Genomic DNA, 24744 nt, shown 5'->3' with positions numbered 1-24744 from the left:
TCTGCCTGCTATCAGCTCTGATAAGAATCCCCAACTGAGCATTCAGTCTAGCTTTGCCCGAAATGATTATAGCTAAATCAGTCTTCTATGATGTCTTTTTAAGCCCAAGCCCGCCCCCTCCTGGCTCTGCATTCCTGCTAGGAGGATACATAGCAGGAAAGCCGAGCCACAAGGGGGCAGATTTGGGATTGAAAAGACATCACAGAAGACTGACTCAGCTATAACATTCCGGGGCACCGCTAGACTGAATGCTCAGTCGGGGATTCTTATCACAGCTGGTAACATGCAGATTTAGCAGAGAAGAATGAAACAGAGCAGAGTAGGTGTTTTACTGTCATGTTCCCTTTGATATATATGGTAAAATACATGAGGGTGCTTCGTCTCTGGTTCTCTTTACATGCATACCCAGTGCTTCTGCTCAGGGCCCCTTTAACTGTACCCTGTGTTTTGTGATCCGCCAGCAATCGGAATTAAAGCGCAAAACGCATACTAGAAAAAAGCCTTTATTTGGGCACAACAGCACAAGAGGGAACCCTTCACATCACAGCATTTGTTTATCATTCACAAAAGGATTTCAACCTTTAGAATAGGCCGGAGCTTCCATTCCTGATGTGCTGCGATATGGGCATTTAATCAACACTGCATAAGAAGAATCTCATCCTCAGTTTATTGTGTCATGCTTTGAGATCAGATAAAACAGAATTTTCAGTGACTCATACAGGAATGGCGCTGCTCTATCCATCCTCTCTCCCAGACAAGTAAACAAAGCGGCTCTCGGTCCTGTCCTCCTCGGTATCGCAGAATAGGGATGGTCAATGAAATTCTTCTAATTCTATTGAACAATGTTAGAACAGAGGCACCAGATGAGGATAAAACAATTTAAAAACAGTTTAAGAAGGGAGGTAGTGGTTAACTTACCTCCCCAAGATAGACTGGACAGTCAAAGATCCACTGAAAATAATTCCTTGAATCAAATTACTCCCAAAAATGTTTGCAACGCATTTCATGGGCTACAATCTGCTTCATCAGGCAGTAAAAGGAGGAGCTGAACTGTAAATCTCCATAAGTATGAGTGCCTCTGTTCCAAAAATTTTTTGGAGTAACTTGAGTAAAGAAATTATATTTAGTGGATCTTTGACTGTCAAGTCTATTTTGGAGAGGTAAGTCCACCACTACCTCCCTTCTTATACTGTTTTTAATATTGCCCACCCTTCCATCCCTACAAAGTTGTGAGCGGGCACCGGGGGATTTGAAACTCACCTCGCTCACAGATGTCCCGTGTTGCGTCTCCATGGCAACATGCATGACGTGACGTCAGGATGTGCCAGCCAGCATGCAATATGGTGGCGGGTCCTGACGGCACATGATGTGACGTCCTGACGTCACATCATGTGACGTCCTGTTGCCATGAAGACGCAACGCGGGACGTCGGTGAGCGAGGTAAGTTTCAAATCCCCCGGTGCCCGCTCCCAACTTTGCAGGGGGGAAGGAGGGGAGCTCATGAGGGCCGGATGTGGCCAGTGGGCCATACTTTGTTTAGCGCTGCTCTATATCTATGGAGAGTGACATTCTTAACCTGAGTGGGTCGGGTCTAATCTCCCCAGATTCCCCACTTGCAATTGCAATTGGTGGAAAAGAGCCCTCACTGTACCTAAACATGAGTAATGACCTAGTTAACTTTTCTCCTCACTCCCTGATCCTTTCCTGCTGACTTACTGAATGTTCCCCTCACTTCTTACCAGCTGATCTACTGAACTTTTCTCCTCACTCCTTTCTCCTTCCCTGCTGATCTACTGAATGTTTCTTCTCACCTTTTTCTCCTTCCCTTCTAACCTACTGAATTGTTTTCCTCATGCCTTCCCTGCTGACCCACTGCACTTTTCTCCTTACTCCTTGCTCCTTCCTTTCATAGTGAGCTGCTGAATCTTATCCTCACTCCTTACTCCTTCCCTGCTGATCTACTGAACTTTTTTCCTCACTCCTTGCTCCTTCCCTGCTAATTTACTGAACTTCTCCTCACTCCTTGCTCCTTCCCTGCTGATCTCCTGAACTTTTCTCCTCACTCCTTGCTCCTTCCCTGCTGATCTCCTGAACTTTTCTCCTCACTCCTTGCTCCTTCCCTGCTGATCTCCTGAACTTTTCTCCTCACTCCTTGCTCCTTCCCTGCTGATCTCCTGAACTTTTCTCCTCACTCCTTGCTCCTTCCCTGCTGATCTACTGAACTTTTCTCCTCACTCCTGGCTCCTTCCCTGCTGATCTCCTGAACTTTTCTCCTCACTCCTTGCTCCTTCCCTGCTGATCTACTGAACTTTTCTCCTCACTCCTTGCTCCTTCCCTGCTGATCTACTGAACTTTTCTCCTCACTCCTGGCTCCTTCCCTGCTGATCTACTGAACGTTTCTCCTCACTGCTTGCTCCTTCCCTGCTGATCTACTTAATTTTCTCGTTACTCCTTACTCCTTCCCTGCTGACCTACTACACTTTTCTTTTCACTCCTTCCCATCTAACCTACTGAATTTCCCCTCACTCCTTCCCTATTGGCCTTATGAACTTTGCTCCTTATGCATTGCTCCTATCCCTGCTGATCTACTGAACTTTTCTCCTCACACCTTCCCTGCTGGCCTATTGAACGATTCTCCTCTCATCTTTCATCCTGGCTTATTGAACGTTTCTCCTCACTTCGCCCCTGCTTACCTCTGAATAATGCTCCTCACTTCTTACTCCTTCCCTACTAACCTACGGAATCGTTCTCTTCAAACCTTTCCTGCTGACCTACTGCACTTTTCACCTTACTCATTGTTTCTCCTTCGTTACTGGCCTACTGAAGTGGTGAAATAATATTTTACACATTGGCCTTGATTCACTAACCGGCACTAAGCCGGTTAGTGTGCCTTATCACTTAGTGGGCACAAACTACAGCGCTAACCTTATCTGAGGTTAGTGTGCCTTATCTGAGTTGGTGTGCCTTATCTGAGGTTAGTGTGCCTTATCTGAGGTTAGTGTGCCTTATCTGAGTTGGTGTGCCTTATCTGAGGTTAGTGTGCCTTATCTGAGGTTAGTGTGCCTTATCTGAGGTTAGTGTGCATTATCTGAGTAAGTGTGCCTTATCTGAGGTTAGTGTGCATTATCTCAGGTTAGTGTGCCTTATCTGAACTTAGTGCCCCTTAAGTAGCTTTGTGCACACTAAAAGATGCACAAAGCTACATCACGCACTGCACCGCGCACAGCGCTTACAGCGTAATGCGTCGATCTTTGCGCGCGGTGCGACAATAACGTCGCACCCGCTATACTGTATATGATGCGACCATAAGGTCGCATAGGATGCGACGATAACGGTGCACTGATGCGCCATCCTCATGTACAGCATAGCGGGTGCGATGTTATCGGTGCAGTGCGCGATGTAGCTTTGTGCATCTTTTAGTGTGCACAAAGCTACTTAAGGGGCACTAAGTTCAGATAAGGCACACTAACCTCAGATAAGGCACACTAACTCAGATAAGGCACACTAACCTCAGATAAGGCACACTAACTCAGACAAGGCACACTAACCTCAGATAAGGCACACTAACTCAGATAAGGCACACTAACCGGCTTAGCGCCGGTTAGTGAATCAATCCCATTATTTCGTGACTTTTTTTTCCATTCTTTTCTGTAAATAATTCATGTTTTAGGATGAAGGGGAGGAAAAGGGGTGACAAAAATGAGTTGATATTTTCAACATTGGCAATAAAAACACGTAATTGAGAGATGATAAACAGAAACACAAATAAGTTATAGTTGGACCTTATTAGCCCTTTCAAAAAAATTAGCAGATGATACTAAACTGGTGATATAAAAAAAACAAACAAAAAAACCACCAAATTGCCTATTTGCGACTTTAAAAATAGACTTCAGACTTGCTGATAATGTTTCCAAAAAAATCAGAAATGTCAGAAACACTGGCCCATATGCAATTCACCTTTTCTCCTGACTTTTCTCCTAGGTGGTATTTTCAAACTTGTCAATAAAATGCATTCCACCAGCAAGCAAGAAAATAATCAAAATAATTTTGAAAGTACTTTTTCACCTACTTTTTGGAACTTTTTTCCATTGCAAAGTGCTGAAATTTTTTTCTAAATTAAAGATGAAAAATGATCTCTTGGGAGAAAACTCAGGAGAAATAGTGAAATGCGTATGCCCCACTGTGCATTATTTTCTATAATCACAAAATAGAGAAAAAGTTTATGCTAACTTGTTGTTGTTTTGTAGGATGAGGACATGGTCCGAGAAAGCCGGTTCAACTTCAGCGGCTACGGGATGGGCCATTGCCTGCAAGTTAAGGACGGCACAGCGGTGAAGACAGCCCCACCTACTTTACCACCCGTCCAACCAAAAGATGCAGATTCAATCAAAAAGAAATTTGTTGACCGGGCGAAACGGATTGATACGATCTCCAGGGCTGCCTTTCCCCTGGCCTTCCTCATTTTTAACATCTTTTACTGGATTACATACAAAATCATACGGCATGAAGACGTACACAAGAAGTAAGCCACTTCATTATTTCTAGGGAACTCAATGCCAAAGTGTGCTTGTACATAGACAGCGGGAAAGCCCTTCAACCAATCATCAGACTGCTTTTCTATTCACCTACCGCTCTCTTCCTGAAAACAAAAATAAAAAAACAAACAAAAAGAAGCAGGAACAGATGTTCAGGAAAAAGAGAAAAGACATCATTATTCTGGAGGAAGAATTACCTGATTCTATTTCTGGTTTTGAACCTTGTCTTCAATTTTACTTTTTCCAGAATTTATATTTAAAATAAACTCTCAGGCTTATTTAAGGAAGGATTCCTACCAAAATTTAAAAATGTACACCTGGGTGATGTTAAACATGGGAGGTGTGATCTCCAAATCCATGAAGTTCTGAAACTTATCTCCATGACTACCGTGTATGAACTTTGGTTAACTTGTTGTAAAAACAGGGTGTAATTTGGCACTTGCAAGTCCTGTGAAAATCACTGCCTGGAAGTGCACAGGGAGGGGTAATAACTGTTGAATGAACAGAAAAGTATTATACATATTACTGATGCTGAATAGCTAAAAGCACTTAAAGGTCCAAACAGATGGAGGACTATGCCAAATTATTTCTGAGCAGTCACATTTACCTGAAACGAAACTGATAATGCCAAGTTTAATCACCCACTTAATATTAAAGTACCCCTGAACCAAGAGGGTGTTTTACTGCTGTCAGTTCTGTTTTGTAAATGGTGCTGTGACATATGTTACAGCGCCATCCACTCATTTCAGTGCCCCCCAGGGGTCCCCCTTTTAGTCAGCTGAAATCATTGACTGACTAGAATGTCAAATATGGGCAGGAAGGAAGTGGCAATTATCCTCCCTAGGAATGCCCCAGCCACGCCCCCTCGTACTGCCAAAATTGGTAACTTGTAAAAAAAAAAAAGCCACTGCATAACTTACTATTCTGGGTTCCCTTCACTGTGTTTTCCACTCTGTCAGCTGTCCCGTTCTGCCGCGGCGCCCTCTCGTGTCTGCTGGGTGAGCACCATAGCGGTGAAGATGCCGGCAGACATGAGAGGATATGACGGCGGAACGGGAGATCTGACAGGGTGGAGAAGACAGTGAAAGGAACCTGGAGTAGGTGAGTTTTGCAGTGGCTTTTTTTTTTCTTTTTTTAACCGGTTACTAAATATAGAGTTCTGGAGTACTTTAAAGAGAATCCAGGTGGGTTCTAACAATGCTATCAGCATACAAAGGCTGGGTCTGCATATACTGCCCAGCCTTTGTTGCTATACCGATCCCCCCTAAGCCCCCCCCTGCACTCTGCTATGCCCCCATAAATCATCAGTCGAGCTGTCGACACACAGCATGTCGCAGTTGGACGTTTTTCTCTGCATCTGTCAGTCTCGCCGCTCCCCCCGCCTCCTGCATAGCTCCGGTCCCCGCCTGCGTCCCTTCCCTCCAATCAGCGGGGAGGGAAGGGACGTGGGGGGGGGGGACCAGAGCTATGGAGGAGGCGGGGGAGCGGCAAGAATGACAGCTGCAGATGTAAACAGCCGGCTGCGATATGCTGTGTGTCGACAGCTCGGCTGATGATTTATGGGGGCATAGCAGCGCACGGGGAGGGGGGGGGCTTAGGGGGGATCAGTATAGCAACAGAGGCTGGGCAATATATGCAGACCCAGCCTCTGTATGCTGATAGCATTGTCAGAACCCATCTCGGGTTCTCTTTAAAGAGCTTTGCATAGCATATTATCTAGAACAGAATAATTCTGCATGTCAACTCACTGCCTATACAATGTTATGTCAATTGATTGACGATTTATAGGTGGACAGGCTTAAGCTGCCCATTAACGATACAATTTTTTCACCAAATGCGATCTTTCGATGCGACTAGATTTTTATGATCGAGTTGTATAGAAAATTTGCCATTTATGAAGACAATCGATAAGGGACGATTCTTTGGTCGATTCCTAATTACGATAAAATCGATCCGAAAGTTGGATTTTATGATCGTATTTGAAGAAAGAATCATTCAGTAAATGTGAACAAGCGATAACTGCCTTCCGATTAGTTACAATCGTTTATCGAAAGATCGCCTTTAGTAAAAAATTGTACTGTTAATGGGCACCTGTAGTGTTGGATTCCTCAAAAATAGGGACGGTCAATGACATGCTAATAATATTTAATAAGCCAATGCAATTGGTATGCTAAATGTATGCATTTCATCGGTTCATTTCCAACTGGCATAAGTTTAGCATATAATATGCACTGACCTATTCAAGAACTTTAAGGTAGAGGTCTGAATGGGTCTAATTTTTCAGACCCGCACCCCCAATACCCGCACCCGACCCGCAACCCGCTTTTTGGTGAATCTGGTACCGGCACCCGACCTGGACCTGCTACCGGCACCCGACCAGCAATCAGATTAAAATCAAAACGGGTACCTGAACCCGACCTGCATTTCGGGTAACTTGCGGGTACCCAACCCGGTGCAGGCCTCTACTCTGAGGTGCCAGTGGGTGATCAGACTGAATTATCAGTTTTGGGTTGACAACCCATGAACTTATCTTTACAGTTATTTATATTGTAGCTTATTGCACACCACCCAGTCCTACTTTTTTAACTTTAGGGTGACGTTCTTCTTCTATGACATTGTGCAAACAGCAAAAGTGTCACGCCTCACATGCAGCCAATAAGATTGTTACTTTGCCCAGTAAGTTACTTTGATTTATAGAAGCAGAATTCCAATTGGCTGCTGTAACTCTTATCATACATCTGCGCTATTTGCACCATGAGATTAAATAAGCACTCCATACCCAATGGGTCCAATTTAGCCAGCACTGCCACAAAAAGAAAAAAAAACATCAATTCAATACAACTCATGACAAACCAGTCAAAAAAATCTTCCATTTTTGTCACGCCATAGAATAAAAAACACTTTACCGTTAATACGGCAAATCTGAGGCAAGGACCAAATTTTTTTTAAAGGAATTGTTGCCTTTTTACTTTATCTGAAGGAAGTTTACTGAGCTACAAATCATCCCATCACAGTGTTTGTCACTAGTGCTGCACCAAGCCCTTCTTTTGTGTTGAACATGATTTATACTTATATATGTATTATATAAATATATATATTTATATATATATATTTGGATTTTAACTTTGTGTGCTTTGTGTTTTGTTTCTTATTTTTTTTATGATCAGCACTCAAGAGGGAAAAAAAAAAGCAGTATGCCTAAATGTGTATGCGACTGTTTTTTAAATTTTGTTACCTTTTTTCTGTTTTTGATTTTTTACGTATTTCTCTTTTTTAAATGTTTTCTAAGGGTGCATTTAATTCACGTGTCGTGCTTACTATACTGTTTTTAACCGATCCTGGTAGTGCCAAATTGTATGCAATTTTGCTAAATGTTTTACAGGAAATTTTCGTCACTGGTTTACGTATTGCTGTAGCTCAGTGAAGCTTTATCACTGCCATTAAATGTAGCTCAGGGTTGGGTAAAAGACACGCCCTCTGCTATGGAGGAAGGTCCGCTTCCCAATCCCAGCATGCTTTGCTCACCAGCAGAGTGGCAAAGGATGATGGGAATCGGACCGCCTCTCTGACGAGTACTGCCCAAGGCTGACGAAGCTGCAGTGGATAGCTCTTTGGATAGAGTGCTGAACATGTTTACAGGCCTCCAATTTATACCTTTCAAATATGGCTGGCATTTCAAATACCACTGATTATTAACCTAAGAAATTGAATCTTTTACTGTGGTTTTCATATCCTGATATTAACCTTTTGGTTAACTACCTATGCGGTTCAGGTCCTTGATACATATTTTAAGTATAAAATAAAAGAAACTAAAAGGTATTTTTACTTATGAATAAGAAAAAAAAATCTGTGCAATGTAACAATGGAGTTAAACTTTTACACTTATTGTAAAGCATTTTACTTAAAAAAAATAATAAAAAATAAATATTTGTTCCATTTCAATAAATTCAGTGTGGTAAAAGAGCGGAAATGTGTATATTTATTTTCCTTTCATACCATGTAGTAGTTTACTCACTCTATGACACGAGTTACGGTATGTGTTTATTCATTTTAGTGTATTGTGATTTTCGTAATGTATTGATTCATGCTAGTTCCTGCCCCCAAGGAGTTGAAACTACTACAGCTACTCACATATTCTCAAATGTAAAAGATATGCAATGATTTCATGCATGATATGCTGACTGCTGTTAAAGTGCAACCGAGGCGAGCAACATGTAACATGAAGATGGCAAGTCAATGACCAATTTTACCACGTCCAAGTAGTATGAGGGATTACCTATACAACCTGCTCATAGTATTCAATATCTGTTGACCCTCACATGCTGGGTTTTGTGGTGACATACTGTAAGCTGTGGTGCCTGGAGCCTCCATAGGGAGCTTGCATTGTTGTGTGTGTCCTCACTGTTCCTCCACCTCCCCCTAGCAGAGTAGCACAGCAGGAGGAACTACTTATCTTCTCCATTCGCTCTCCAAGTCTGGAGACATCCTCTGTAGCTGGCGATTCTCCCTCCAGCATCCGAGAATCAGATACTAGGAGCTCCAGTGACTGTTTCATTCTCAGACACTAGGGGGAGAAGCCCGGAAGAGAAGATGTCTGCAGAATCTGGAGACCAAGCAGCCAGAGGTGAGTACTGCTGCCCCCTGCCTGACTCTGAATCTGCCTGAATCTGTTTGAGCTGATACCTCCTTTCCCACCAGATATCTTTACCTTTACTCGAATAGATCATCAGGGGGCTCTGTGTGGCTGATATTGTGGTGAAACCCCTTCCACAGTGTGATGTCATGACCATGGTCCTGACAGTTTCCTGCCTGTGAACCTCGTTCCATTGTAAGAATGAATGGCCTTTTCCAACTACCAAGCTAGCAATATCTCCCTCTATGCATAGAACTTTAAGTAACGAACATTCTGCACAGATCAACTGGCAGAACTAAAGATGTCACCACCAGGGATAAATTTCAAAATTCAAAAAAAAAGGTTATTGTTTAGGCAAAGTGGATCAGAACCATTTCGGAGACAACCTGGCATTAGTTCTAAACCTTCCCTATTCTTCCCCATATATTTATTGAAGAATAAATTGTTGTAGTTACTGCATACATCTGCCATCACACAACCACTAACTCACACAACTCTCACCAACCCTGACTATGATCAGACAGGATTTGGACTCTCCTCCACACATACATAGTTCTACCCATGTAATCAGGGCCGTTTCTTGGGCAGTGCGGGCAGGGCGACCGCCCTGGATGCAGACTGGCAAGTAGAAGAAGGGGGGCGCAGGCAGAAGGACATAACTGCTAGGGAGCTAGGGACACACGGTGTGGCCAAATGGAAAAAGAAAGATTACCAGCGCAATCACCTTCCTCGACTGCCTGCATCCGACGTCAAGTCATCATCACGTCTCTACTGCGCGATCACACCTGGTGTCCTGTAGCGGTACTGCAGGCTGCCAGTGCGCGGCACCCATGGAGGAGTCGGCTTTCCGGGCTCTCTTCGCCTGTGTGTTTTCCTGGTCCCTGCTTCTTCCTGGATGAGCGGCTGGTCACTAGTAAGTAGGCAGATCTACTTGTGACCTGTGGCTGTGTGACTGTCCCTAAAGAGTAAGGGTTCGCGAGTCCATGGGGGTGGGGGGAAGTGGGCGCAATTTTTACACCCTCACCCTGGGTGCAATTTAGCCTAAAAACTGCCCTGCATGTAATGACACACTTACTGCAGAAAACCCAAACATTTTGGCAGGTAATACAAAAACTGTATTTCCAATTTCCAGAACTGAGGGCGAGCAGATAAATTAGAGGTTTGGTCTGAATCTTCACCACCAGATGGTTGCATAATCTGAGCCACCATCTGGCCCTGTACTGTACTATAGCTGGCTGTATCAGTGCTATTTATATCATTTTTGAAACTAAAGTCAAGCTATGCTTTACTAAAATAGTATTTTTATTTTCTATATACTTTAGATGTATAAATCACCTGCAATATACTAATGTTACCTACAACCACAAAACAGAATGATACTGGTAAAGGCTCAGGTATAAATGTTTTGTAAGAATCCTATAGTTTATTTATAACAGTCATGAGTGAACTATACCTCTCTGAGAAGTTACGTCTAAGAAACCTAGAATTGCAGAATAAAGACCCCTAAAGATGCGTACGTTAAAAAAGGGCGCCGGGAAAAAAGGGCGCACGGTTTTAAATGATAAGCATGAATAACGTTTAAAAAATAAATTGTGCTATATTTCGTTTAAAAATAATGTTTTATAAAGTTATAAATCATTAAATAATGTGTATGAAATCGACAATTATAAAAACATTAATCTTCCGTTTAAAAAGTGAAACGTATAACGTTTAAAAAAAAAATACTAAGTAACCCTCCCTGTACCTACCCCTAACCCCTAGACCCCCCTGTTGGTGCCTAAAACTAAGACCCCCCTGTTGGTGCCTAAACCTAAGACCCCCCTGTTGGTGTCTAAACCTAAGACCCCCCTGTTGGTGCCTAAACCTAAGACCCCCCTCTTGGTGCCTAAACCTAAGACCCCCCCTGTTGGTGCCTAAACCTAAGACCCCCCTGTTGGTGCCTAAACCTAAGACCCCCCTGTTGGTGCCTAAACCTAAGACCCCCTGTGATAAGCATTAATAACGTTTTAAAAAATATTGTGCGGTTTTTCGTTTAAAAATAATGTTTAGAAAATTATAAATCATTAAATAACGTGTAATCATGAGAAGCAGTTATAAAACATTAAAAGTCTCCGGGCGCCGCTTTTAAAACGTTATTTTTCTCCGGCGCCCTTTTTTCCTGTTGGGCGCCGATTAAACGATATTTATTATGGGAGTGAATGGCGGCGCCCTTTTTGTCCACCTGCCTCATGCGCCCAAATTTCCTGCTTCCCCTAAAGATACCAGAAAATGTCATTGTCATGTAAACTTCATAATATGAAAAAAATATAGAGAGAGAGTATATTAAATATGTATTAAAAAGAGAACATATTACTTCAACAAGCTCTAAAAATATTTTTACTATTGAATTAATGTTATATGATTTATTTAATAATAATCTAATACTTCTATTAAATGGGGGTTAAAAAAATTAAAAAGCAAAAAAAAAAAAAATTGTTAGTGCCCCAAAAATATATGTAAACCCCTTTTTTCTAAAATAGGTATAATATATATATATATATATATATATAATATATGTCCACCATTTTTTTTTCCTTTTTACCTGGGCTGCCTTTGCCTAACTGCAGGAACTGTGCAGAGGCAGCAGGTTTGTAGAAAGTGTTTTTTTTAGCTTCAGTACCAAACTTATCTCAGCATGCAAAGAAAGGACACTGTGATCAGAAGGTAGTTGAATCCCCCTCCCCTTTGAAAAGGTTACACAGTGATGTAAGCCTGTTTTCTACGTGATAATAAGGGACAGGTGTTTTCTAGTTGATTTTCTAGGTGGAAGGGACAGTAAGCTGTGGCAGTTGGAAAGGAAAATTAACACTGAACTAGGTTGAAAAAAAGGGCAGAATTATGTCAATTTTGGCATCACAGATAAACAGTAAAGGAAACCAGCAGAAATATTATTTTCATTTTTTTTTCTATCACATTTCTCCTAAATAATGACAGTGAACACTGAAAACGTCAGGATAGGAGAGCTAAAGTAATTTCTTATTGACTAATTTTTTTTAGTTAAAGGAATACTGTAGGGGGGTCAGGGGAAAATGAGTTGAACTTACCCGGGGCTTCTAATGGTCCCCCGCAGACATCCTGTGTTGGCGCAGCCACTCACCAATGCTCCGGCCCCGCCTCCAGTTCACTTCTGGAATTTCAGACTTTAAAGTCCTGCTCCCGCTGACGTCACCAGGATTGTATTGCTCAGGCCCAGTATGGTCTGTGCCTGCGCAGTACACTCCTGGTGACATCAGCGGGAGCAAGGACATGGCAACGCAGACGCAGTGGTTTTCAGACTTTAAAGTCTGAAGTTCCAGGAGGGGACCTGAGACGGGGCCGGAGCATCGGTAAGTGGCTGTGCAGGCACAGGATGTCTGTGGGGGACAATTAGAAGCCCCGGGTAAGTTCAACTCAATTTTCCCCGACCCCCTACAGTATTCCTTTAACTAAAAAAAAAAAATTTCTTTAGCTCTCCTATCCTGACGTATTCAGTGTTCACTGTCATTATTTAGGAGAAATGTGATAGAAAAAAAATGAAAATAATATTTCTGCTGGTTTCCTTCTTTACTGTTTATCTGTAATGCCAAAAGAGACATAATTCTGCCCTTTTTTTCAACCTAGTTTAGTGTTAATTTTCCCTTCCAGCTGCCACAGCTTACTGTCCCTCCCACCTAGAAAATCAACTAGAAAACACCTGTCCCTTATTATCACTTAGAAAACAGGCTTACATGGCGTTTCATACCACTTTAAAAGTCATTTTAAATACAAATGCAACTACCTATGAATATTATAAATAATATATTTTGACCAACATATTATTTTTGCGAAGAGCATTTTTGAAAAAAAAAAAAAAAAAAAAACATATACCACAGATTCGTCCCTAAGAATGAGACGTATTGGTTGCTTTGAAATTGAAAATTAAAGCTCATTATTTTACCAAGAAGTTGATTTGAAAGATGAGAAGGGCAGTCAAATCTGATGGTGGGTTTTCTGAATCAGGAGATGGCCATTGGCCAGCACATAGTGAGCACATAGCTACTTCTGAAACTGCTGCATAATTTATGCTGTACCTGCTGTCATTAGTCAAGCTCAGGAAAATAAATTCAGATCTTCTATATGTTTACAGTCTTCTATATTTGGAAGTGCTATTACCATTCAAGCTAAGAACATGTACTTGATATCTTTTTGTGTGGAGTGTCTAATTGCTTCGTATGCAGCAGGCCTGAAGGCTTAAATAAAAGCCTGCATAATTCACATAATGGAGTTTAAAGTCAAACTTAAATCATGCACCCCCCCAAAAAAAATCAAGCTCCAAAATATTTTTGAAGGGTACCAGATTTGCATGTTTTTTTTTTCATAATCAGTTGCTACTTTTAAAGTGGATCTGAGATAACCTTTTACTCATTGCATAATTGTGTTCCTTTTATATAGTTTATAGGGCATTCCTCAAGCCAAATACTTTTTTGATTTTGTTTTAATACTCTAATTCCGTATAAACTAATTAAGCCTCGCCCACAGCTCCTTTTGTGCCTTGGCACTCTCAGATCCATGTAGCAAGGGCTTATGGGAGCTCAGTCCAGGCAAGAGGAGGAGGAGGTTACTAGCCATAGACTTCAGAGGCAGAGGGGAGGAGAGAGGAGGAGTGGAGAGTTAATTTGTCACAGGCTGAGGGCTGGAGATGCTATCAGCTTGTTTGTGTATTGTGACAAACAGAACATAACTGCCCTCATTGTATCACAGGAATAAATATCATAAACTACTGAAGCTGTTTGCAGCTAGATTTGCTTTGTAAACTATCTAAACTTTGGATAAGGTATATAGACAAGTTACTTGTTACACTTAGTTTTTCATCTCGGATCCGCTTTAAGTAGCAGTAAGCTCAAGGTGCTGAGGTATATGGCCATTCAGGGCAATGGTAACAGAGGAAAAACTGCTGTCAGCAGTTAGAAGAGTTTATATTGAGGATGTAATAAATGGCCACACTCCCATACATGCTGTGTACTCCAAATCTATTTTTTCTCCCAAGTCGTACCTCTCTTAGTCAGGGCCAATTCTAGATGCAAACATTGTGTGGTTGCCCCTCTCCCCATCCTTCCCCCACACATTTGAAACTCAATAATTAGCCCACATGTGACACACACCAATCACCCCATATATAAACTGCAACAATTGCCCCCTACGTATCATCACTGGTGTCAGCGGGTATTATAGATACAAAAATTACATGCTGAATATCATCACTCCAACCAAAGTGCAGTCATCTGTACCTGGCCGTCATTGGTGTTCAGTGGGTAAGTGTTCCTGTTCCTCATCATGTGTGTGGGGGGGATGGGGGTGAGTGACTAAAAGTTACAGCAAGTCAGAAACAGTTTCAACACTTATGCAAACTCTATGCAAAACCCTGGTTTACAACCAAATGACATCCCAGGAAGTTTACACATACACAGCAGTTTAGTAACTAAAGCTTCTAACAGACAGCCTGCTCTTCAAAGAGCTAAAAGAGATCTTATACTGTGAGTAAAAGCATTTTCTCAAAGGACAACTGTAAGGAGAGGGATGTAGATGCTACCATATATATTTCCTTTTAAGCAATACGAGTTGCCTGGCAGCCCTGCTGATCTATTTGGCTGCAGTAGTGTCTACGATTATTTCTGATCGTTCATACAAAGAATCGTTTGTAAGTGATCGTTTGGGTAAATGTATGATTAGTGCCCACCTTAAATGGCACCTGTAACCATATTGGTTAGGGCCAATAGTGGTCCCAAATGATAATTTCCGACCGTTCATACAAAGAATGGTTCATAAACAATCATTTGGAAAGTTGTATCGTTAGTGGCCACCTTTAGTAAAACTTACCACCCTATTCCTGAAAAAGTTGGGACACTGTGGAATATAGATAAAAACTAAAAGCAAAAATTAGCAAATTGTTTAATTCCTGCATTTCATTGAAAATAATTCAAAGACTGCACATTAAATGCTGACACTAAAAAATGTTATTGTTTTATGAAAAACATATACTTATTTTCAATTTGATGTCAGGAATGCAATTCAAAAGAGTTGGGATGTGGCAACAAAAATTAGGAAAGTAGTGTACTGCAAAAAAAAAAAAAAAAAACTAAACAAAAAACAAAGGCACATTTTTTTCATGTAAATATCCGGGGGAGTTTTGGCCCGTAAGCAGCACACCCATATATGGTCAACCAGAAAAAAAACAGACAAAAAAGACAGCATTCTACCCACCCATAAAAAAAAAAAAAAGAAAGAAAGAAAGAAAAGAGAACCCTCACACAAACCCTAGTACTTGCCAAGACAAACAACAATAAAGGTGGATGGGGAAATTATTCCTGATCCCAATCAGATACTCAGGATATCTTCTGGATACAATTCCTTTTCGGTTTCGGAGAACATTGCCAAAGTACCCTCCTCAGAGAATTCTCTTAGAATGTCCCCTCCCTTATAGTGTTATAGACCTTTGTGAGGTTGATGCATTGTTCTGTACATCTATCCCCTATTTGGTGTCAGACAGTAACCACCATCCTCTCCAGAATAGTGTTACCTTCCAAGGAGAGACCTCTGTGAGCTCGGCAAATTAGCACCGTTCTATACATGTTTATTTGGATTCAGAGAACAATTTCCATCCTCCTCACCAATGTATTGTAACCTTCCAAAGCAGAGATGAGATTAAATTAAATTTCGAGTTTGCTTTTTGAAGTGGATAGTGAATTCTTAAAATGCAATATTCTTTCGCAATTTATTTTACACCATTTTTCAGACGCAGGCCTGACAACTCAAGCATAGTGCTGATATTCTTGTTGTCCTCTGATAACAAGAGGGGAGCCAGCAAAATGGCTGTCGTATCAAGTACATCAAGCACGTATTGTGCGGCGCTGCATGATTGGGTGCCTGATGGTACCGCTGGTAGTAAAATATTGGTAATTTAGGTTTGGATATTTTACTGTGCAGTACCCGGTACCCATCTTTACATGAACTCTTTGCCTAAACCCCCCCACACCAAATCCCTAACGAAGGTGCTTAACCTTTTGGAGACCAACGATAGTAAATCCTACCCCGCACTTGTGGTTATTCTAGCCTGATGCGGTGTAGGATTTACGCCAACCGCCATTTCTGCTCCCGCCGCGATCATGCGCACCTGAGAGGGGAGATTAAGCTGTCATGACAGCTGGCATCTCCCCTCAGTGATCAGCAGCCATCGCGTACGGCTGCTGATCACGTGATCTCTACGATCGCCAGAGGATCGTAGTGATCCCTGTTACTGATGCGGCAGTAGGGGGGGGGGGGAAGAAGAAGATCCACTCACCTTCCTGCAGTTCCCATGATGATCAGCACTCCCCTTCGCTCTGGCCGGCATCCCCGCTCGCTCTGACATCAGTGCCGAGTCCCCGCTTGATGACGCCATCAAGCCGCGACCCGGGAACTGATCGGCAGTATGCTGTGGCTCATCGCTGGAGCCTGGGAGGTGAGTAAATGCTGCTGCATACAAGGGAGACACCGGGCCTTAAGGGGGTTAGGCAGCTGGTCCCCAAATGGTTAAACCCTGACCCACAACTTAATGCTCCCCCCGGTAAATGCCTAAAAAGAACCACTCACCTAATGCGTAAACTTAGACCCCCCATCTAATGCCCAACTCCTAACCCCCCCCCCCCCCACCACCACCGGTAAGTACCTAAAACTCCTAACCCTGGCGCCCCAGCGACTGATAGTTGTAGCTAACCATCTACAATCAGCAGCAACCGATTAATTAATTAAAAATAAAAGTAATTGGTTGATACTCCATGAAGCCGAATTCTATTGCTTCTGTGGACTGAACCCTCGTATCCCGGAGTTTGATTTGTTTAGTAACCAAAGTTGGTTGCTATCACTAGTTACTTTACTACAAAAATGAGAGTAAGTTATAATTAATACCACTAAACCTATGGATGTAAGTACCAGCAGATAGACACAATTTTTATATGTATACTATGTATAACTATGTGCATTCATGGTAGCTGGATGTATGCTCGCTTTATATATGCTTTCTCAAAATAAAGTATTGGAAAAAAAATAAATAAAAGTAATTAATTAATTACTATGTAGCAGATTGGGTGCCCATATTACTGATAATAGCACAAGTCTCTGTCAGATGCTTTCCAATCAAGGTGTGCCCAATTGACCTAATCCAAGTACCGGTACTTTCTACCTGGGTGCTAGTTCTATAATCACTTGTGTACAATAACCGTCAAAACTTGTATTAGTGCCCTATTGCTCTTTGTGTTTACTGGAACTGCTTGTCTGATGTGCATGCAGGGGCCAAACTAGAGGGTAGCAGCCCGGCGATCGCAGGAGGACCCAGTACTGTGGGGGGCCCCCAACTACTAACCTTCCCTTCCTCCGATACAGGGGACTATACTTCACATCAGGTGTTTTGTGGCTACACTTGTTATGGGTGGGAAGATCATGATGGCCACACTTGTTTTACGATCCTTGTGAGATGGGCACCAACGCCATGAAGGCCACCAGGGGCGTAGCAATAGGGGTTGCAGAGGTAGCCACCACATCAGGGCCCTTGGGCCAGAGGGCCCTCCCTCAACTACAGTATTAGCTCTCTATTGGTCCTGTGCTCATAATAATCACTTCTATAGATACTTTGAATAGTGGTAATCATTAACAAACTGTTCCCCATCCCCTTCTTGCACCTCTGACACCATAGTTGCCATTGGCAGGTTTTGGTGCGCCATATCATTTGTTATGTATAGAGTGCTTGGTGGGGCCCATCTTAGCTACGCCACTGCCATCCCCCCTCCCCACCGATGTGCAGCATGGCTTTCCCCTCATGCTGCGAACCCCTCCAGCCCCTGATCGGGCCCCAGAGGGGGGGGCGCTCAGACTATCTGCAGGGGAGCCCAGTGGGACCTAGTTACGCCCCTGGAGGCCGCCAAAGGGATGGCAAGGGAGGGGTTTTGACAATTGGTGGGGCCCATCAAAGTTTCTCTGGGGGAGGGGGGAGTCCCATGAATTGTAGTTATGCTACCGGGTGCATGGATACCCAGTGCGCGTATCTGCCAGTTATACATTTAGTGCCAGTTGCCTTCATTTTACAGGCTAGGACTTTTTTCATTTAGTTTCAGTACTAAAACAGTAATAACCTTTATTACACACAAGAGGTGTTGCCAATTTACAGCCAACACAGTGAAGTTCTAGTGGCCACAACACTAATAATTTGCACAGAGAGAGCTTGTTAACGGCGTCTTTGTGTTTTGTCTTTGTTATCTTCGCTTTGCAGCAGAAAACATTCATTACAGTTTATTCGAGACTCGCGGTAACGGTAAAGCTCATTTTCCAGTCTCAATGAAAGCGCTGTAGGCTACGTTGTAAAAATTGATTATGTTCTTTAGGGCATCATTATTTCTGAGTGCGCCACATATAATCGTCATCTTTATTTAGAATCTCTACATACTCTACATTCAGGTTTGCCTTATATAGATCTTGTTTTTGCCATGTAGGTGACCACATAGGACGATAGATTATTAAAGAGACCCTGAGCAGAGGCGAAGAAAGCAAATCTGGACTTACCTGGGGATTCCTCCAGACCCTGTAGCCTGCGAGGTCCTTCGGTGTCCTCTGGGTCCACACCGTGGTCCCGCTAGCAGCTCCGTAAACCTGACGACTTCGGCTGAAGTGGCGTATGCCCACCCGGACCGTCTGTGCACCTGGCGCGATCACGCGCCTGTCACCGTAAGGGTCCTGCCCATGCACGGTACTCGAAAGACTGACCTGAGCTGAAGTCGCCAGGTTTACGGAGCCGCCAGTGGGACCACGGAGGGGACCTAGAGGACACCGAAGGACCTCGCGGGCTATGGGGGCCTGGAGGAAACCCCAGGTTAGTCCAAATTAGCTTTTTTCGCCTCTGTACAGGGTCCCTTTAAAGGAATAATGTATACATATCTTTGTACACAAAAATAAATAATAAGGTTTTTACATTTATGTTTTGCAGCAAGAAAAAAAGTAATAAACCAAATTTAAAATTGGGATCTCCAAACATAAATAGCAGGCATATACCTGGTATTCCCCTGCATCCTCTTCTTTCCCCCAGCTCCATGCCGTTGTGTCCCCAAGCTTCAGCTTATGGGGAAGAAGTACGAGAACTTGTTTCTGCTGGAGCTGATGGTCTCGCAGATGGGGCCAATCACTGCACTTGCAGAGTAGCAGTGAGTGCAGTGATTGGCCCAATGATGAAGCCATGGTCCCACCAGCGAGACTCCAGTAATACCACAAGTTGCCATACTTTTTCCCTTTACTGCCACTAGGGCTCACTTTCGGGGAAGGGCTAATATTTTGAGCATACTCACAGTTCCTGCTAGGGCTTACTTTCCGGCGGGGATGTCTTAATTTGAGGGAAAGAGGGTAGTTAGTATTGAGGGCTTGCATCCTACTGGGCACCAGCCGGGCATAGCCAGAGCAGTTTATCATGCAAACAATGACAATGCGTTTCATGGACCTTCTGTCCTCCTCTAGTATCACCACCTTGCATACAAGATTTTTCACGTCCCTCACCCCTCCTGTGGAATCCCCTTCCAAAACACATCAGTTTCCAGGTTTTAATATCTTTAAAAAGGGATTGTCAGCCACATGTAAGGATCTGCTCAGCTGTCTGCCCGTGCAGACTGTTTGTCCATTCTTTAGGTCTGAATGCTGCAGGTCTCTGAAAAAGAGACCTGTCTTCGCTTTGCAAGTTTCAGAGTTGCTCTGCTGAGGAATTTGCATACACTTGTCATGCAAATTGCCTAGCTGCCTCGTTTGAAGGCTTGCAGTATAAATACCACGTTCTCCCAGAATCCCTGGCTGGTCATAATGGTTTGTTCCTGCAAACTCTCCTGGAGTGTCAGCCTTGCTGTCGTTTGCTAAGATTATCTTAGAGTAATTCCTGGGGACTGCACTAGGCATCCCTTTTAGTGCAGTCAGGTTGTATTATCTGTATTGCCTTGTTGTGTCTCTGTGTCTCGATTGTCTTGTCGCCAGCGGCGGTCGACAGGAAATCGTTCTGTCTGTCTGGGAGTGTAGGCCAGAGCTGCGTTTGCTACTGGCTGCTCCATCTGTCTGGATTGCATTTGCCCTAGTGGTAGTGGCAGTGCTTCCTTCTGTATTCTGCCTTAATGGCGCTACTGGTAGCCCCATCTGTTTGTCTGTCTGGATCGCATCCGCTCTAGCGGTAGCAGCGGTGGTTCCTTCTGTGCTCTGTCTAGGAGTGTAGGCCAGAGCTGCAGTTGCTGCTGGCTACTCCTTCTCTCTGTCTTGTCTGGTACGAACGCTTGCTGTAGGCTTGGTGAGGTAACCGTTTAGCAAGCGCTCGCGTTCTTTATTTCGTGTTTGTGTTGTATTGGTTAGTTAGGGTGGCACGCTTATCACTGGGTGCCTAACGCGCAGTGATCGTGTCTGTAACGCGTTCGCTGTTGCGAATGAGTGCGGTGTTCGCGTTTAGCTAGCGTTTGTTATTTTCCTTGATGTTCTAATTGTTGTTGCTTGCTGTGCCCTTTGGTACTCTCGTGCTCTGTCCTGCTCAGTCTTGTGTCTGTTGGCAATCGCCAGTCTGGCAATTGCATTCATACTTTGTTTTTGCTGATGTGTGTTCACCGTCGCTGGGTGGCGACTAGATTGGTGGACACACATTAATTCTGTCTCTGTGCTCCTTCTTTATACTTGTGCTCTGTCTAGTTCGGTCTTGTGTCACTATTGCGTTCCCACTTCATTTCCGTTTTTGTGTGTTCACCGTCGCTGGGTGACGACTAGATTGGTGGACACACATACATTCTGTCTCTGTGTTCTCTCTCTCTTTAAGGGCGATCTTGCCCTGCATTGCTTCAACTCGTACAATTCCCATCTGGCGTCTGTGGCAGTGCAGAGGCTGTGTTTGTCTGCACTCCACAGCTCCATCTGCCGGTGGGAACCTCCCTCTACAGGTGCATAGCACCATAGCTGGGTTCTCTCAATTTACACGCTTGTGGAGGATTTCCGTAGTGTTGGCGCGCGTCCTGTGCGCTGACCACAGAAATAATTCCCCAATTGTTACATTACAAAATCAAATTCCATGTATCCACTGCTCTGTCTTTATTATGTAGTCTACATGCAATCTGCATTGCAAGCATTCCAATCTAATCAGAAATGTTTCTGCTGTAATAAATTCTATCTCAATCAGCCTGGCTCTATTTGATACACTGCCAACGAGAGGGAAGCTTGTAATCTCCCCTCCCACATTCCTGCTCCTCACTGATTGGCTGAGGGCAGTTCAGTGAGCTGCTGAAATACGATCTATGCTGTGCTCACATGTGTTTACAAAGCAAGCTAGCTATGACAGTGCAGTTTCTAGGAGAAAAAAAAAGTGACGCAGGAAATGACATCAGGATTGGCTTGAATCAAAAGAAATTAAGATGGAAAATGCCAGGAACAGTTTTCTCTTTATTTTCTGGACAAAATGCACTGAAATCAAAACATGGAAAGTACAATACATCTGTTATGTAAGTAGAACAAGTAGTTATCTACTTATAGATTTTTTTTTTCTGGTATAGTATGGCTGCCCCTGCTGCTTTAAGCGCATCCTCAAAACTGCCTTTTCCAACAAGCATACCCTCTAACTTAGAGCATCCCCTTCAACCTATGGCCAAGTTGTACTCCTTACTAAATATATATACATAACCTAACAACACTACCTCTAGGTATACACACACAGCTCTGCTATAGAAGCCCGTTTCGCAGAATATTCGCTAATGAGGACCATCGGGGTGCATTGCTCAGGGGATACAGTCCCAAAGTCATGGACTCTGAACTCATTGGAGAATACAAGCCTGCAGGCGAGAGATAAGGTTTGTGAGCAGGGGTGTAACTACACATAATAGGGCCCCCCAGCAAAAAATTATAGCATGGGACCTCTTTGGTCCCAGAACTCCATGCAGGTCACGTGATCGGGAGCCGGTGAATGGCAGCAGAGAGTGTTCTGCTGTCAAGCAGCGTCTGGCAGCAGGAAAAAAAATGACACACTCCTGCACACGGTTTTTGTGAGTGAATAGGGAGGTTTCTTTGCTAATTGGCTGCACTTGCTGTTGTGGAGAGGGAGGAGGAGGAGCCCCAAAGCCTCTGGGCCTCCTTACGATGGCGGGGGTTACAGGGGTGATTGCTACACCCATATTTGTAAGGAGGCTATGTTTATAGCCAGTCTCATTTTTGACACAAAGAACATGAGCATGTGCCTTACATGCACACATTGCTGTCAAAAGTGACTGTTAGCTATTGCTCTGCACAGCCACAGCACATTTATCTCCCTCGAGTCACAATAATGTTTCTAGAGTTATCACCATGGTGATAAGGCATGTAGTATTCAGGAAACATCTTACCTCAGGCAAACCTAAAGTTAACTGTTCTGTCTTTAAAGTGAACCTCCGGACTAAAAATCGACTCAGCAGCACTGAAAAGGCCTGGTGTTTCTTTAACAGTTTCACAGCATCAGAACTTTGTTTCTCTTATCCAAGCCTTATTTTTAGCTGCACAGAAGAAAACTGCCCGGGCTTTTTTTCCCCTGATGCTGTGCAAAGCATGATGGGATTTCTGATGTTGTTGTTCTCGTTCTGCTGTTTTGGTGCAAAATTTTTTTTTTTTGACATTTTGAATTTGACATTTGAAGCCTAGGGTGTGCAGCTGGGAGGGGTTATCAGGACACAGGACAGTTGGAACTGTGTCTCCTGCTCCTTGTCACCTCCTTTCAACCAAAAAGATGGCTGCCCCCATGACAAAGATGGCAGCCCCTATGAATCACAAACATTTGCCTGTTCTTTTAAAACAGGGTGGGTAAAAAATTATATTACCTATTTATTCTAATTAACATAACTAATGTTACTTAATGACAGTATGTTTGTTTAGGCTGAAGTTCCCCTTTAAGTTAAGGTGAGGTCTCTAAAGTTAACTCTTCAATCCTTAAAATAACTCCAGAATTCTAAAGTTAAAGACAGGCTGTTAATTAACTGCGTGTGAAAATAACTACAGAGGTGGTAATTTAACTACAGAGGAGGTAACTTAAGGAATGAAGAGATAAAATAACTCTCTCACTGTGAAAACTTATCTCTACACCTTAAAGAAAACCTGTAACTACAAAAACATCCCCTGGGGGGTACTCACCTCGGTAGGGGGACGCCTCCGGATCCTATCGAGGCTTCCCCTGTCCTCCTGTGTCCCACGGTGGTCTCGCTGTGCCCCTCGGAACAGCGGGAATGTAAATATTTACCTCCCCGGCTCCAGCGCAGGCGCAGTATGGGCTCTTCGCTCTGAGATAGGCAGAAATACCCGATCGCTGTCGGCCCGCTCTACTGCGCAGGCGCAAGTCTCCTGCACCTGCGTAGTAGATCGGACCCAACAGAGATAGGGTATTTTTTCTGGAAACAGTAAATTCGGGCGCCTGAGGCTAGTGGACAAATCGGGCGCCGCCATTCACTTCTATAATAAATATTGTTTAATGGGCGCCCGGTAGGAAAAAAGGGCGCCGGAGAAAACTAACGTTTTAAAAGCGGCGCCCGGAGACTTAATGTTTTATTACTGTTTCTCATGATTACACATTATTTAATGATTTATACATGTTTAAATATTATTTTTAAACGAAAACCAGTACAATATTTTTCCCAAACATTATTTTTAAACGAAAAACATTACTTTTTTTTTTTTTACATTATTTTTAAACGAAAACAATTACAGGGGGGTCTTAGGTTTAGGCACCAACAGGGGGGTCTTAGGTTTAGGCACCAACAGGGGGGTCTTAGGTTTAGGCACCAACAGGGGGTCTTAGGTTTAGGCACCAACAGGGGGGTCTTAGGTTTAGGCACTAACAGGGGGGTCTTAGGTTTAGGCACCAACAGGGGGTCTTAGGTTTAGGCACCAACAGGGGGGTCTTAGGTTTAGGCACCAACAGGGGGGTCTTAGGTTTAGGCACTAACAGGGGGGTCTTAGGTTTAGGCACCAACAGGGGGGTCTTAGGTTTAGGCACTAACAGGGGGGTCTAGGGGTTAGGGGTAGGTACAGGGAGGGTTACTTAGGCACCAACAGGGGGGGTCTTAGGTTTAGGCATCAACAGGGGGGTCTAGGGGTTAGGGGTAGGTACAGGGAGGGTTATTTAGTAATTTTTTTTTAAACGTTATTATGCGTTTCATTATTTAAACGAAAGATTAACGTTTTTACAATTGCCGATTTAATACACATTATTTAATGATTTATAACGTTTAAAAACATTACTTTTAAACGAAATACATTTTTAAACGTAATCCATGTTTATCGTTAAAAACCCGGCGCCCTTTTTTCCCATCGCCCCTTTTTAACGTACGCATTTTTTCTATCTCCGTATGGTTTGCTGCAACAGCGCCCCCGCTGGAGCCAGGAAAGGTAAATATATCAGCGTTTATCAGCGTTTGTCAGGCTTGTCGGGGGAGGATTCCGGGACACTTTGTTGAGCCAGCACTGGACAGCCTGCAGCTACAGCGGAGGGGGAAGCCTCATTGGGACCCTGAGGCTTCCCCCTACCGAGGTGAC

At 43.4% G+C, this 24744-nt stretch overlaps 1 protein-coding gene across 1 annotated transcript in view; it reads left to right on the top strand.

Moving 5' to 3' along the window:
• The window catches only part of GLRA2 (glycine receptor alpha 2), a 283775-nt gene extending 277953 nt beyond the window's left edge, over positions 1-5822 (top strand). Inside the window, exon 9 of the mRNA XM_068270710.1 lies at positions 4248-5822. Coding sequence (XP_068126811.1) covers positions 4248-4526 — 279 coding nt within the window. The 3' untranslated portion in view covers positions 4527-5822. The remainder of the gene's footprint in view (positions 1-4247) is intronic.
• The last annotated feature ends 18922 nt before the right edge of the window (positions 5823-24744 follow it).

The sequence above is a fragment of the Hyperolius riggenbachi genome, chromosome 2 (genome assembly GCF_040937935.1).
Source record: "Hyperolius riggenbachi isolate aHypRig1 chromosome 2, aHypRig1.pri, whole genome shotgun sequence".
NCBI lineage: Eukaryota > Metazoa > Chordata > Amphibia > Anura > Hyperoliidae > Hyperolius > Hyperolius riggenbachi.
This window is presented reverse-complemented; position numbering and strand designations above follow the sequence as displayed.